The sequence below is a fragment of the Chaetomium tenue genome (genome assembly GCF_020726465.1).
Source record: "Chaetomium tenue strain MPI-SDFR-AT-0079 chromosome Unknown F5144scaffold_5, whole genome shotgun sequence".
Taxonomy (NCBI): domain Eukaryota; kingdom Fungi; phylum Ascomycota; class Sordariomycetes; order Sordariales; family Chaetomiaceae; genus Chaetomium; species Chaetomium tenue.
The window spans coordinates 3,435,719-3,448,530 of NW_027117333.1; the positions used below are offsets into that span (position 1 = coordinate 3,435,719).

Sequence of the window (12,812 nt, forward strand, 5' to 3'; positions counted from 1 at the left end):
GGTTCTGTTCTGTATAAATGTTTTGTGTAATTGTTCTGTGGTCTGTGGTCTGTGTTTTGTGTAGGTATGGAATGTGGGAGGAAGTCGCAGTCGGTAGGGTCAAGTGTGGCTGACTGCTCATTCGCTGCTCCTTTGTGGTCTACTTCCAACCTGCGCCGGCTACTGATGGGTCCGAGGGATGAACGCCTTTCAAACCTAACCTGTTGGCTGGAATGAAAACGAAAACAAGGCCGGCCAGTTGGGCTCTCTCTCCCACACCAACTTCCCTCAAGCTGAGGACGACGCCGCAAACAGCTCGTCGCAGTTTCCCACACGCCGCCACATCTGCGGCCGCGCAACTTGAGCAACGGCTTCGCCCACCCCCCCACGCCCCTGAGCCGCGTTTTATTGGTGTGCAGCCACTTAAAATCGACACCTCATCATCACCATGACCATCCGGAAGTCAGCACTTGACCTCGAGTATGAACCAAAAACAACAAGTCCAAGCTGGATATTGGGGGCCGCAATTCATTTTCATTTCTCTTTTTGCTTTTTCGTTTCTTTTTGCGTGGTGGTGGGTGGTGTACGAAGAGGTACAAGTACAGAATGTGAGAGTGTTCGGAGGTTCGAAGGCGTGAATAACATCCCGAAGCGTCCATTGTGTATTGTCTGTTCCTGGTATTTATCGCTCTTGGCGTGGTGACCTTGGATCTTCTGAGGCCACATGCCAAGCCTGCCACAAGCCATTAATTACGCACCTCCCCCCTCCCCCTGTCAGCCCAGGCCAAAGGCCAATGCCAGGTATTCGTATTACGCCGCAATTTCTCTGATGACATTTTTTGTTGGCACCAAACCACGTCTTTCACAAAGGGGCGCCCATGACAACCATCTCTTCACGCTGGGACGCAGTACACTGGGGATAACTACCTCTTGTCGCATTTGCAGTCTTGTAATCCCGTGGCTCCCGAAGTGTGTATTTCCTTAACGAAACCCCGGCACACGACCCAACACTACCTTTACGCTACCCCTACCTACATACCTCCACCATCATGAACGCCATTCAGCAAAAATGCCGACCGAAGCATCAGGTACTCGTTCTGAAATGCTATCCGAGGACCGCCAAGGGCGCCGTCGACGTCAAGCCGAACTCTAGCGAACTCAGCTACCTGTTGTTTTACGCCCAGTCACGACGGTCCAAGATCCAGAAAGTTGGCAGCTTCCTCGAGAAGAAGACGGCCAGCGATGTCTGGCGCCAGAGGATAGGGTAGGCAATGCATTGGACTTGGGACGGTCACGCTTAGAACATCCCCAGGCTAACTTTGCCGCTCGATAGAAATGTCCAGGTCACGCTACAGATCCTGACGGCCCTGATCGAAAAGACGCCCAAGGACCTCCCCCTATTCGCATCATGCGTTCTCCAGATACTCGAACAGATCCTCAAGTCCCGCGACATCACCATGGTGGAGTCGTCCATTCCGACATTTGAAGCCTTCTGTACCCACCATGACCCGACCTCCCTCCTGGCCGACCAGGCCTACTTGCGCCAGTACCTCGACGTCGTCCAGCAGTACGCTTCTCTCGCCTCTACGCGCGCCTTCGCCGGGAAACTCGAGCCTAGCAAGCCTATTGCCCTTCGCTGGAGGAACACGGGCCTGAAGGCCATCAAGAGCGTTGCCTCGTCTGATACCCTCTCTTCCGTCACGACTCAGCAGTACGATTTGGCCGTTCCCATGATCCTCGAAAACCTATGGACCGACAACGAGGATTTTCTCGACGTTTTGCACCAACGGGCCGAGATGGGAGAGAAGCTTGGCGGGGCGCTATTGCGGAGGCGGACCAGCGTCGCGACGGTGCAGACAGCCGAGAGCGAGTCCAACACGAACCCCATCGCGCTCGCCGACACTGCCGTGGACATGGACAAGCTGGCCGAGGAGGACACCGGGGTGTTGGCGATGGAATGCCTGAGACAAATCTTTGTGGCTACAAACCGATCACAAGTTCATGCCGCCACGGTGGCGCTCCTCAAGTTTATCCAGGAGCGCGTGAGCCAGCAGGAGGAGGTTGTCAGGACGGATTCCGACGGGCGCGATAGTGGCTGGGCTGTCAAGATGTTTCTCCTAGCCGCTCGGTGGGCCCCCGTTGCCGACCGTTTCACCATCCTCGTCACAGCGATGGATTCGCTCGCCCAGCAACCCCTGACCGACGAGGCTCTGCAGCAACACGTCGTACTAGCAGCCATGATCGGCGCGCTCCTACGATCTGATATCAACCTGATCGGCCTGAGCGTGATGGATGTTCTGCTCCAGCTCATTGCCCACATTCGGAAGGTGGTGCAGATGCCGGGGGACCCGAACAGCATGCGGAGCGAGCCGCATCTCCCAGGAGAGCCTGATCCCCGCGCACAAACCGGTCTTCAGTTCGCGGACAAGGCGGAGCAGGCCGTGGCTGAACGCAAAAACGTCCTGTTGCGGCTCCAGGAATGCATCGGAGACCTGGCCACCCATGTCTACTATGCGGACCAGATTTCCGACATGATTGCCACCATCTTGCAAAGGCTGAGGCCTACGAGGTCTAACAGTATATCGGGCTCGCCCCACGGGGACAAGTCCGACACCCCCAAATCGTCCGTAAACGCCCTTGCTGACGACCATCACGCCGATTCTTTGTTCGCCCTCACGGTGGCGAAGATCGCCGCCCTGCGAGCCATCAAGTCGGTCCTCCTCGTGGCCAACCCGCGGACCAAGATGAGCGGTAATCTTGGCCTGTCAAGAAGCCACGTCCCGATCCAGATTTGGGATGGCACCCAGTGGCTGCTGAAGGACCAAGACGGCCTTGTCCGGAAGGCCTATGCGGACGCCGTGATGACATGGTTGGACCGCGAGACGACGAGCGCCGATTGGAAAGCCAGGGACGAGACGGCTCGGCCCATGCTCAAGACCCGGGAGCTGCAAGGTGCCGCGCTTGCGAAGCGGGCCGTATCCAGTGCTTCGGCCCGCGAAAAGCCCGTCAAGGTGCCCCGGTCGCATTTCTTGCAGCTCCTCCACCTGGCTATCTACGACAACGCCATCGATTATATCGACTACGAGACCGATATTCTGCTCCTCCACGTTTTGCTAGCGAAGCTTGTGGACAAGCTCGGCGTGAACGCCGTCCGCTACGGCCTGCCCATGATCTTCAGGCTGCAGGAGGATATCCAGGATGCCGAGACGCCGATCCACAAAGTCCGGCTGGGCAGTTTGGTGCATGGCTATTTCTGGATGCTCACTGAGAAGTTTGACTTTGAGGGGACGGTGATAGGGCGGGCGATCCACAACGAGATCGTTCGGCGCCGCAGCAAGAACTTTTGGGTCGATGGCGTCAACCTCCCGGTTCCCCTCCTCGACCTGATTGGGACGCCGGGGACGGTCCAACGTCAGCCGAAGCTCCCATCCGACGAGATCGAGTCGGAGGCCCTGCTCCCCTTCGACGAGCGACTGGCACTGGTGGAGTGCGTATGCACGGCATATCAAGAGCAGACCACCTCGCCGCCGCAAAGCCCGGCCGCTAGTCCCGGCCGCAGCTTCTCGCACCCTATGCTAGGCGCAACGACTAGCGCCATCCCGAGCATTGAAACGGAGCACGAGGTCCCCGATCATATCCGCGAGCAGATGCTCAGCGAGTGGACCCGCGAAGCCGTCCTCGCAGCTGCGCAAACCGCCAGCAAAACCGCATCCCTCAGTGGGTCTCGGTCGGGGACCACGGGGACCAACCGCTTGAACGCAAACGGCGGATTGGCAGCGAACGGGCACAACCCCAGAGCGGAAAGGTCCTCGCCGCACGGCAGTGGCACCAACCTCCGCCCGTCGACTTCGCCAATGGGAGACGCGATGCGCAAATCAAGCCTCCGCGGACACTCGCCCACACCCGCCAGCAACGGCGACGCCAAGGAACAAGTCACCTCAGTCGAGCAGCTCAAGCTCGTCCTGTCAGGCCACCTGCAGCCCCCGCCAACCATGCACGGCCCGCCCACCTTCCAACACGACGACTCCAGCAGCGACAGCCTCGTCAGCTACGACATGACCCCCAGCGAACTCTCCTTCAACCCAGCCACCCTCCCCGGCTCCATACCCGACCACCACCACCACCAATCTCCCCCCCAACAACGCCCCGTCTCGCGCGACCGCAAGGGCTCCCTCTCAGCCTCAGCTGGCGGCAGCGGCGGCCCGCTCAACTCCCACCCCACCCCAGACGACAGCACCAACAACAGCGAGTACGTCAGCGCCGACGACGGCGACGACGACGACGCCGACGCCGTTCCCCCCGTCCCGCCCATCCCCACGGGCCTGATGCCCGAAGGCGGCAGCCCCAGCGGCAGCCCTAGGGGAGGGCGCCTGCCGTCGTCATCGTCATCATCACCGCCAAGCAAGGCACAGCAGCAGCAGCACCAGGAGCGCGCGGCAGCAGCGGCGGCGGCTGCGCTGCGGCGGCCATCGACTTCGAAGAGGAGTGTTAAGAGTAGGGGCGGTGGTGGTGGTGGTGAGCACCGTGTGCTGTCGAGCTCGTGGGCGGCGATGGGAGGGGAGGATGAGAAGGCGCCTGCGATGGATCTGAATGCGTTGTTGAAGGGGATTGATGCGCATGTGGGTGAGGACCAGGGGCTGGGTGGGTTTGGGGGGGTCGCGAGGCCGCCTTACTAGGTTCTGCCCTGGTGGTTGTGGTGTGTTGGTGTTTACTTGGCTGCAGTTCAGAGTGGTGTTCTCGGCTGTGGTTTGCTCTGGCATGCCAGGCTGGGGGACGGTGGGCTTAGAGGGGGTTGGTGTATGTTTTTGGCAAGGCGAAGGGGATATTCATAGCATGTGTATTGCATTTGGTGGTTTGGGGATACAGTGATACATTTGGAGACTCTGGTTTGGGTTTGGCTTTACGCCCAGTTTACTGCTGTCCTTTGTTTTACTCTGGAAGTTCTTGATTGTTTTCTGTTTCTCTATCAAATGGTTCACTAGGAAACATGGGTGTTTAATGAGAGGAATCTAGACCTTCACAGGACCGAGCATCCTTGGTTGTATACTTTATAAAGAACCTTGATAGAACTTTGGCGGGCACGGTAGTCAAAGCGGATAATAGAGCCATTGGCGCGGTCTTTGACTGTGATCTCTCGTGAAGCAATACACAGTCCAGCTCTGGCTCCAACACAACAACACACTCAGGGGTCCCTCCCCCGTTCACCTCAGGGGCCCAGACCAGTTCAAATAGCAACAGGTGACGTCATCCTTCACCGCCCTCCAATCGGAGAACTTCCAGTGAAGCTCCCCTTGCTAGCGAAGTCCCCAACAAAACCCCTGCTCACGGCAAGAGCCGAGCCGAGTCTGTTGCCAAGTTAGAAAATGTTTCTCGAGCTGAAAGTATCGAGACAGTGGTGATCAACACTCAGCGACCCCTTTGGCACATGTGCCCAATTCCACGGTATACATACCCGACACCCAAACTCTCACCCCCTATACCACCACTACAGATCAAAGGCTTCAAAATGGCACCCGCAACACGATTATGCCTCCTCCCGCTGCGACCCATCACGTCGGCAGCGCGGGGTACCACCCGAGTTGCCGCTACTACTAAGGTTACTACCCGGTCGATACATGCCAACCCCGCCCAGTCAGCCAAGGTCGTCCCGGTATATGGCACCGGCCCGCCCCCCGAGCCGCCCCAGCCGAGCGCCGAGTTTGCCGCCGAGGTGCGGAACGAGCGGCTCGCTCGCCGGAAACGCCAGGCCGAGATGCTGCGGGAGGCCGGGGATATCAAGGCGATGCGCAAGGAGCAGCAGGCACAGCAGCAGAAACAGCAGGAGTATGGGGTTAAGCCGGCGGGGGTGCTGAAGCGGCGGTTCTGGAAGGATGTACATGTGAAGAAGGTTGACGGTATGTCCCCCTTCCCCTCCCTTTTCCCATCCCTCTCTCCCCCCGTCTCTCTTCCTCTCTCCCTCTCCCCCGCCACTTACTCTACTCTCTCTCTCTCCTCTACTACCCTTAACCCCCCCAGTCCCCAGTCTCAGAGACACACCCACTAACCCTCTCCCCCCTCCAAAAGGCGCTCTCGAAATCCACCTCGACGCCCGCCCCCTTCGACACCCCACCACCAAGACCATCATCCGGCTCCCCACGACCAAACCCCACCTCGCGCACGCCATCGCCCTGGAATGGGACAACCTGACCTCCGCACAACAAGCAACCAAACAGCACCTGATCCCCCTGACCTCCCTAACCTGCCGCGCCCTCGACATCGCCGCCTCCCCAACCCCCGCCCTCCGCCACGAAATCACCACCTCCCTCCTCCGCTACCTCGACACCGACTCCCTCCTCTGCTTCCACCCCCCACCCTCAGACCAAGACCAAGACCAAGACGACCCCTCCACCACCACCCTCCACACAGCCCAACAAACCGCCTACCTCTCCACCACCACCTTCCTCATGACCCACCTCTGGCCGGGCCAACAAATCCACCCCGTCCTCACCGACGGCTCCCTCCTCCCGCGCCCGCAAGCCCCCGGCACGCGCGAAGTCGTGCAAGGTTGGATCCTCTCGCTCTCCGCCTTCGAGCTGGCGGCGCTGGAGCGGGCGACGCTGGCGGGCAAGAGCCTGCTGGCGGCGGCGCGGCTGGTGGCGGAGTGGAGCGAGGAGGGGGCGCAGGCGGCTATTCCCGTCTCTGTTCAGGGAGGGGAAGACGAAGAGGGGGGCCGGGAGAGGTTTGGGGTGGAGGAGGCGGCGCGGGCGGTCAGTCTCGAGGTGGAGTGGCAGACTAAGAAGTGGGGGGAGGTGGAGGATACGCATGATGTTGAGAAGGAGGATCTGAGGCGCCAGCTGGGGAGTGCGGTGCTGCTGGTTTCAGGGACTGGGAATGGGACCGGGTCGAAGAGCGGTTGAGTTGAGTTGGGGGTGGGTGTTGGGTTAGATGGGGGGACTGTACCATATTCCTGTAACTGCGCTTTGGGTGCGCCCAGGTAGCATGTCTGCGTATTTTGTTAAGAACTAGATGTCTTCTCTGACAGATCAGTGTAAATGGTTTGGCCATCGTCTCCTCAGCTTGGTTGATCTCCCCCATGTGCCACCCATCAAGTTACTCACCCAAGCCCAAACTGCTACTCGGCCCCCAATCACTTGGTTTTAATCACGCAAGGCACGAGCATAATGGACATGTAAGGCTGCCAGTTATGAGCTATCTCTAGGGGAATGCGCCTATGTCTGATGAAACGAAGGAAATAATGAAAAGGCAAGCCGAAGAAGGAGAGTGCAACCTCCGAGTTGGGCACCCTGAAAGAATCTCCCGACCAGCCAGTGTTGGAAACCCATGAAATATAACCCTGAGGCCTTCCCAGCCTCCAAAGATATCCCTTATACCCGGTGTATCCCGTGAATATTGTGTTGAGAAGTCTGAATCCTGCAAACCCAGCAAATGGTCCTGTGAGCCCTGTGTAGACTAGTGGCCGAACCAGATTCCACCTCGAAAAGAAAAGAAAACGCAAAGAGATCAGGAGCTTGAGCTCCAAGAGTGCAAAGATCATCCGCATGAGATAAACTCATCAAATGAACGCTGAAATTGCAAAAGTCAGTGTAATCCTCATCGTGTTGAGGCGCATGTGCAGCTGAAAGTGCCGCCCCAAAAAAGAATGCTGCATGGCATGTATCGTCTTTGAAACCACTAGTGTCGTGGTCTTTGAAACCACTGGTATTGTGGTCTTTTGAACCGCTGGTGCTGTGGTATTTCGAGCCGCTGGTGCTATGGTCTTTGGAACCATTGGTATGGTGGTCTTTGGAACCGCTGGTGTTGTGGTCTTTGGAACCACTGGTGTGTAGTGAGAACGCTCTTAAAAGCCGTCGTAGACAAAGGCTCTGGCGTGCTCGGGAATAGCGCCCTTCACAGCGGCGTCGTCACGGTCTTCCTGTGTGGCCATGCGCTCCGGGTCCATATATCGAGCTGTGAGAGAGAAGCGACGCTCTCCATTGGGATCGACGGTGTGCTAGGGTCGTCAGTCATGTACGCACTCTGGTAGGTGGCGCCGATTACTAACCTCATAGACCTTCTGGATCTCTGTCCCAACCATGACCATGATATCACCGTGCTTCATGGTGACCTCGAGAACCTCCTTGAAGCACGGCTTTCCACGATCCTGACGAGTGGGGAGGTTATTGAACCCCGAATTGCGCTTGGGCCGGAAACGCATTAGGGAAGGTGAGCCTAGGGCAAGAGCAGCAACTACCGGTCCAAGCTCGTGTTCACCGTCATCGTGATACTGCGGTTGGGAACGTTGGTTATTATGCACACAGGGTAGAAGGGGGACACGTACGTTGATCTTGTCATCCTCCATGTATCCGAGTGCCAAAAGCTCATTGAAGTCCCCGTCAGTGGGAACAATGGCGTGCTCGCTGACAGACTCCGCATCCAAGGTACGTATGAAGGCGTTGGAGGCCTTGACAGAGACCTGCTTTGCCCAGATCAGGCGCTGAAGAGCACGGAGAATGACGTCGGGTGCCTCATCAAAGCCCTTTGACTGGACAGTCACGCCGAACTTGTACCTCGCCCCCTGTTACCGTTAGTACCCGGTGGTGATTGTCTTGGTGTGAAAGGGCACTTACAAAGTTCTGCTGGAAGTGGCGAGTATATCCCTCGAGCTTGTCTGTACACACATGTTGTTAACATCCGTTCCACTATAGCTTCTCAAAATCACTTACGGCCAACCACAGCAGCTGGGTTCCGACGAAGACCAATGTCAGTGAGTTCGAGAGTACGGAAGAGGTCATCCGGGCCATTGGGCTTGGTGAGGACCTCTGGCTTGGCCGAAAAGATGCTGAACGAGCCGAGAATCTTGCCTTCACTGTTCGGCAGATAATACTGGCGAACATTGTAACCGCCCAGGGTGAGAGTTTGGGAAAGAGGGATGCATTCACGGTTGTAGACGGTGGCGATTGCATCATGTAGGAAATCCTCCCGGTTAAACGTGTTGTTGTTCACACCGTTGCTGTTCCGCCTCTTTACCATCTTGCCGTCGAAGGTGCTGTGCTCCTTCTCGAGAAGACCCTCTGGGTAGGGTCGCATGAGTGCGTCGAGCCTGTATTCACACTCGGGGTTTTCACATTCCCAATGATTCCAGTAGACCCGGCGGTTGCAGCAGCCGCAGTCCGGGCACACATAGCCGCGGCGAAGGGCTATCTCGGTGCCGTGAAGACCGGCAGGGTCGATTTTAGCTGGGATGACCGAGGGAATTTCTCCAACGAAAGGAGTGCGCTCGTTGAGGAAGGCTTCGTTGTAGGCAAGACGCAGGATGTCAACCGAGCCGCCAGTCGCATACAAGAAGTAGTGCTCGCACTCGGAATTAAGGCAGAACCAGCCGGAAGTAAAGATCTCCTTGCTCGGAGTGTTGCACTGGCGGCAAGTGACGACGCGTGCCTTCACGCTCATGTCGACAGGGGCAGAGGGATCGGATTCAACGGCATACTCGGCTTCGGGGGCCCACCAGGAAGGCTCGGTCAGATCGGCCTTCTCGAATCGCATGCGCCAGATTGTGACTGGCATATGCGCGCCCTCAGGAACTTGCTTCTCCTTCCATACGTCTGTGATGTGGAAGTACCCCAGGACAGCATAGGGGTGGGGACAGCAGCTCGGATAAAGGGGGTGGCCCTCGCCTGTGTGGTTGGTCAATGTTATGGTCGAACAAGAGCGTGAATTATACGACTTACCAGCAATCACAGCAACCAATGACTTGTTGCGGTGCGCGTTGCGGATAGCCTTGGTATTGCTCGCTGTGTCCAAAGCATTCTTGACACGAACCATGTTGCCAGTCTCGGGATTCTTGACCCGACCGCCGCCCCTACGATTATTGATTAGCAACGGCTTAGATATCTCAAGGCATGCGAGGGAAGCCTGATTGCCCGGGGAGAGATGAGTCTTGACTTACACAGAGGAGATGATGACCTGTGCGCCAAACACATCCAGTTGGTCGACCTCCTGGTCGATGAGAAAGCCCTGGCAAACCACATTTGAGGAATGGAGGCTCGACTTGAAGGACCGGAAGTAGGGCAGCGCCTCGCAAAGGCTGCCGCGGGCTTTGGACCAAACCAAGGGCTTGCCCCACGAAGGAGGGCCGTCGGCGGTTGCGTTGGCAACCTTGGCAACCTTGGTCTTTCGAGCAGGGCGCAGCTCGTTGGTGGCCTCGGCCATTGACTCCATGATGGTCTCCATGGAATTGCCGTGGTCGTTCGCGGCGTTGGTGGTGTCGCGGGCAGATTGCGAGGCATCTGACTGCGGGGACTGGGCGGACTCTTCTTCCTGGGCCGTAGGCCCAGCGCTGTGGCGAGCACGCTTGGTCGGCTCGGGCTCCTCGTCGTCGCTCCCAGCAAAGTCCTGCATGGCCCGCTTCATGGCGGCCTTCGCTCGGTGGGAGGCAGAACGGCTCGAAGTCCGCGGAGCAGCCATGGTGGATGGCTCGGCGGCGCTCGACTCCTGGGCGGCGGCGGGGTCGAATACGGAGCCCATGCTGGTGGCTCTCGTTGGTGGTCGGGTGGTATATATAAGTTTCTGCTTATTTGTCAGCCAGATGGACTTTTAAAACAAATTTGGTGTGTGAGAAGCATTGTGATAATGGTGGTGTCTTGCAAAGGAGCGAGTAAAGCAAATAAATAGCGGCAAGCAGGAGTGATGCTCCAGGGGGCAAAATGATGTCAGGGACTGGTGCAAAGAGGCCCGGCTAACTCAATGTGTGAGACTTTGAAGTCATTCACAAGGGTCTTGGGACACCCAAAGCAAGTGCTGAATTCTCTGGGATGATGATCTTACCTGGTTGGGTGGTGGTTCTTGGTAGTTTGCTAGAATGTCTTTGTCAGTATCTGTGCTAAAGTTCTTGTATTGTGGTCTCTGGGTGGTGCTAGAGCTCTGTGAGAATGAAAACACAACCGTGAACGGGTTTTGCTCGGTCGCTCAACCAGCGGAGACACTTATCTCAGCGGGTTTTGCTCGGCCGCCCAACAAGTGTAGACACTCGCCTGAAGGGGAGGATGGGGGCAGCGGGTTCGGGGAAAATGGGGGCAACGGGTTCGGGGAAAGATGGGAGCGGCGGGTTTGAGAGAAGATGGGAGCGGCGGGTTTGGGAGAGGTTGACAGCAGCGGGCTTGGGAGAGGATACGGGCAGCAGGTTTGAGAGGAGAGGGGAGCAACGGGTCTGAGGGAGGGTTGTAACAGCAGAGAGGATGGGTGAAGTGTTTGTGATGCTTCCTGCATTGCAGGCGTGAAGAATGCGAAGAGGGAACCTACAAGCAGTGGTTGCTGGTGGTAGATTGGAGAGGGAAAAGGGAAGAGTTCGAGGGAGAAATTGGGAAGGGGAGAGGAAGAATTTATCCTCGGGGATGGGAAAAGAGGCGCCTGAGGCGGAAAGGCCAACAGAGGCTCAACGCTTCCCTTGGGAAGGTACCAAGCCCTGGGCCTCCCCAACTCAGTTCATTCTTGCCTGTTGATGGGCCGTCTGAACTGTTGAGCCTTCCCTCTTGGTGAAATGGGAGGGAGGTGTGAAAAAGGGAGTGTAATGCGCCGGGGATTTGTGATACTGATTGGGGCAAAGTCTTGAAGGAATCTGTAGTCTCTGGGTTTGAGGAAGAACAGGGGGGAGAATCGGTTGCCCGAGAGCGCCAGGAACGCAGAAACACAAAAACAACTTGGAGTATTGGGCTAGGATATTGATCCAGTGAGGCTACTCACAAGACGGGCAGACTGGTGTTTGGGTATGGATGGGTAGGGAGGGTGAGGGCAGTGAACACTTACGCTGTGGTTGTGAGTTATGGTTATGTGAAGAAGGGAAGAGTGGGAAGAGTGTGGAGGAATGGGAGAATTTATACCTCTTGGATCCTTGGCCTTTTCAGCCTGGCTGGTTGCGCACCTGCAGAGCTCCTGGCGATATTGGAGGTCTGGGAATCTGGAGGGAGGAAGGACCGAGGGCTTGAATGGGACGGATATTGAAAAAAAAAGTAAGAAAGTCCTTGGATGAAGGTGCTGGGAAGGAGCCAACGCGGGTGAGGCAGCAAAGTCAAGACGAAGAAGAATTTGCAGGCCCGCCACCCCAATTATAGGTGGTTATGGTGGGTGTCAAGGAAGGTACGATGGTAATGAGGGCCATTAAACACCGCACGGTCCACCAGAGGGAGCTCTGCAGGCGGTGTGGTGGGTGATTTGAGGCAATACAGAAGTGACCTTTTGTGGGTGAAGGTCACGTGTGGTTATGGCAGCCATGTTAGACGACTCTGACGACTCAGAATGCCCACTATGAAGAGTTTTCACTTGTTGTAAGCTGTATATAGAGGATGGATAACTTTGGAAAGTGCAAGTTGACTGAGCAAGTGAGGGAGATTATGTGGTGCCCATATATAGACACCAGACGAGAGACAAGAAAGGCAGCTTCAGCAGACAAACAGTGATTGACCTCATTTATGGAGTCATCATGGAAACGACAACAAACTGATTCATGATTACATCTTTGATGAGCTAGAGTAGCAACATCCTGCGGTTAGACACTGGAACATTGGAGCAATGGAACACTGGAACACTGGAACACCATCATCGTCGTCAATCAATGTATAGGTAGACATATTATACCTGTTGCTTGAGAAAGACCTTGCGTGATCCTGCGTGACAAGCTTTGTCAATTACGGCAAGTTGCTTTGACAGCGATAATAGGGGCAACAACAGGAGTCGGGTTGATGTCTTGACCATGTTTACTGTTCTCAGGGGTTAATCAGTGGCCGGGTAACGGTCAATGCTCGGTCGGTTCCGTTGGTTTTAACCAATCCTCTCTCTCTTTCTCTACAAATGGATACTTC

The 12,812-nt window shown here is 56.6% G+C and overlaps 3 protein-coding genes across 3 annotated transcripts; 2 read left to right on the forward strand and 1 right to left on the reverse strand.

Moving 5' to 3' along the window:
* Positions 1 to 945: 945 nt before the first annotated feature.
* Positions 946 to 4,815, forward strand: F5144DRAFT_309875 (uncharacterized protein). Its single transcript, XM_066783960.1, has 2 exons — positions 946 to 1,243; positions 1,313 to 4,815. The coding sequence occupies exons 1-2, from the start codon at positions 1,029 to 1,031 to the stop codon at positions 4,653 to 4,655; spliced, it is 3,558 nt and encodes a 1,185-aa protein (XP_066641865.1). The 5' UTR covers positions 946 to 1,028; the 3' UTR covers positions 4,656 to 4,815.
* Positions 4,816 to 5,233: 418 nt separating this feature from the next.
* Positions 5,234 to 7,179, forward strand: F5144DRAFT_579148 (uncharacterized protein). Its single transcript, XM_066789304.1, has 2 exons — positions 5,234 to 5,873; positions 6,043 to 7,179. Exons 1-2 carry the CDS (start codon positions 5,405 to 5,407, stop codon positions 6,873 to 6,875), a joined length of 1,302 nt encoding a protein of 433 aa, XP_066641866.1. The 5' UTR covers positions 5,234 to 5,404; the 3' UTR covers positions 6,876 to 7,179.
* Positions 7,180 to 7,706: 527 nt separating this feature from the next.
* F5144DRAFT_654924 (uncharacterized protein) lies at positions 7,707 to 10,482 on the reverse strand (the record flags this gene model as incomplete). The annotated part of the gene is made up of 8 exons (XM_066793115.1): positions 7,707 to 7,969; positions 8,021 to 8,242; positions 8,297 to 8,533; positions 8,586 to 8,626; positions 8,682 to 8,797; positions 8,843 to 9,560; positions 9,687 to 9,817; positions 9,905 to 10,482. The coding sequence occupies 8 exons, from the start codon at positions 10,480 to 10,482 to the stop codon at positions 7,817 to 7,819; spliced, it is 2,196 nt and encodes a 731-aa protein (XP_066641867.1). The 3' UTR covers positions 7,707 to 7,816.
* Between the last annotated feature and the right edge of the window lie 2,330 nt (positions 10,483 to 12,812).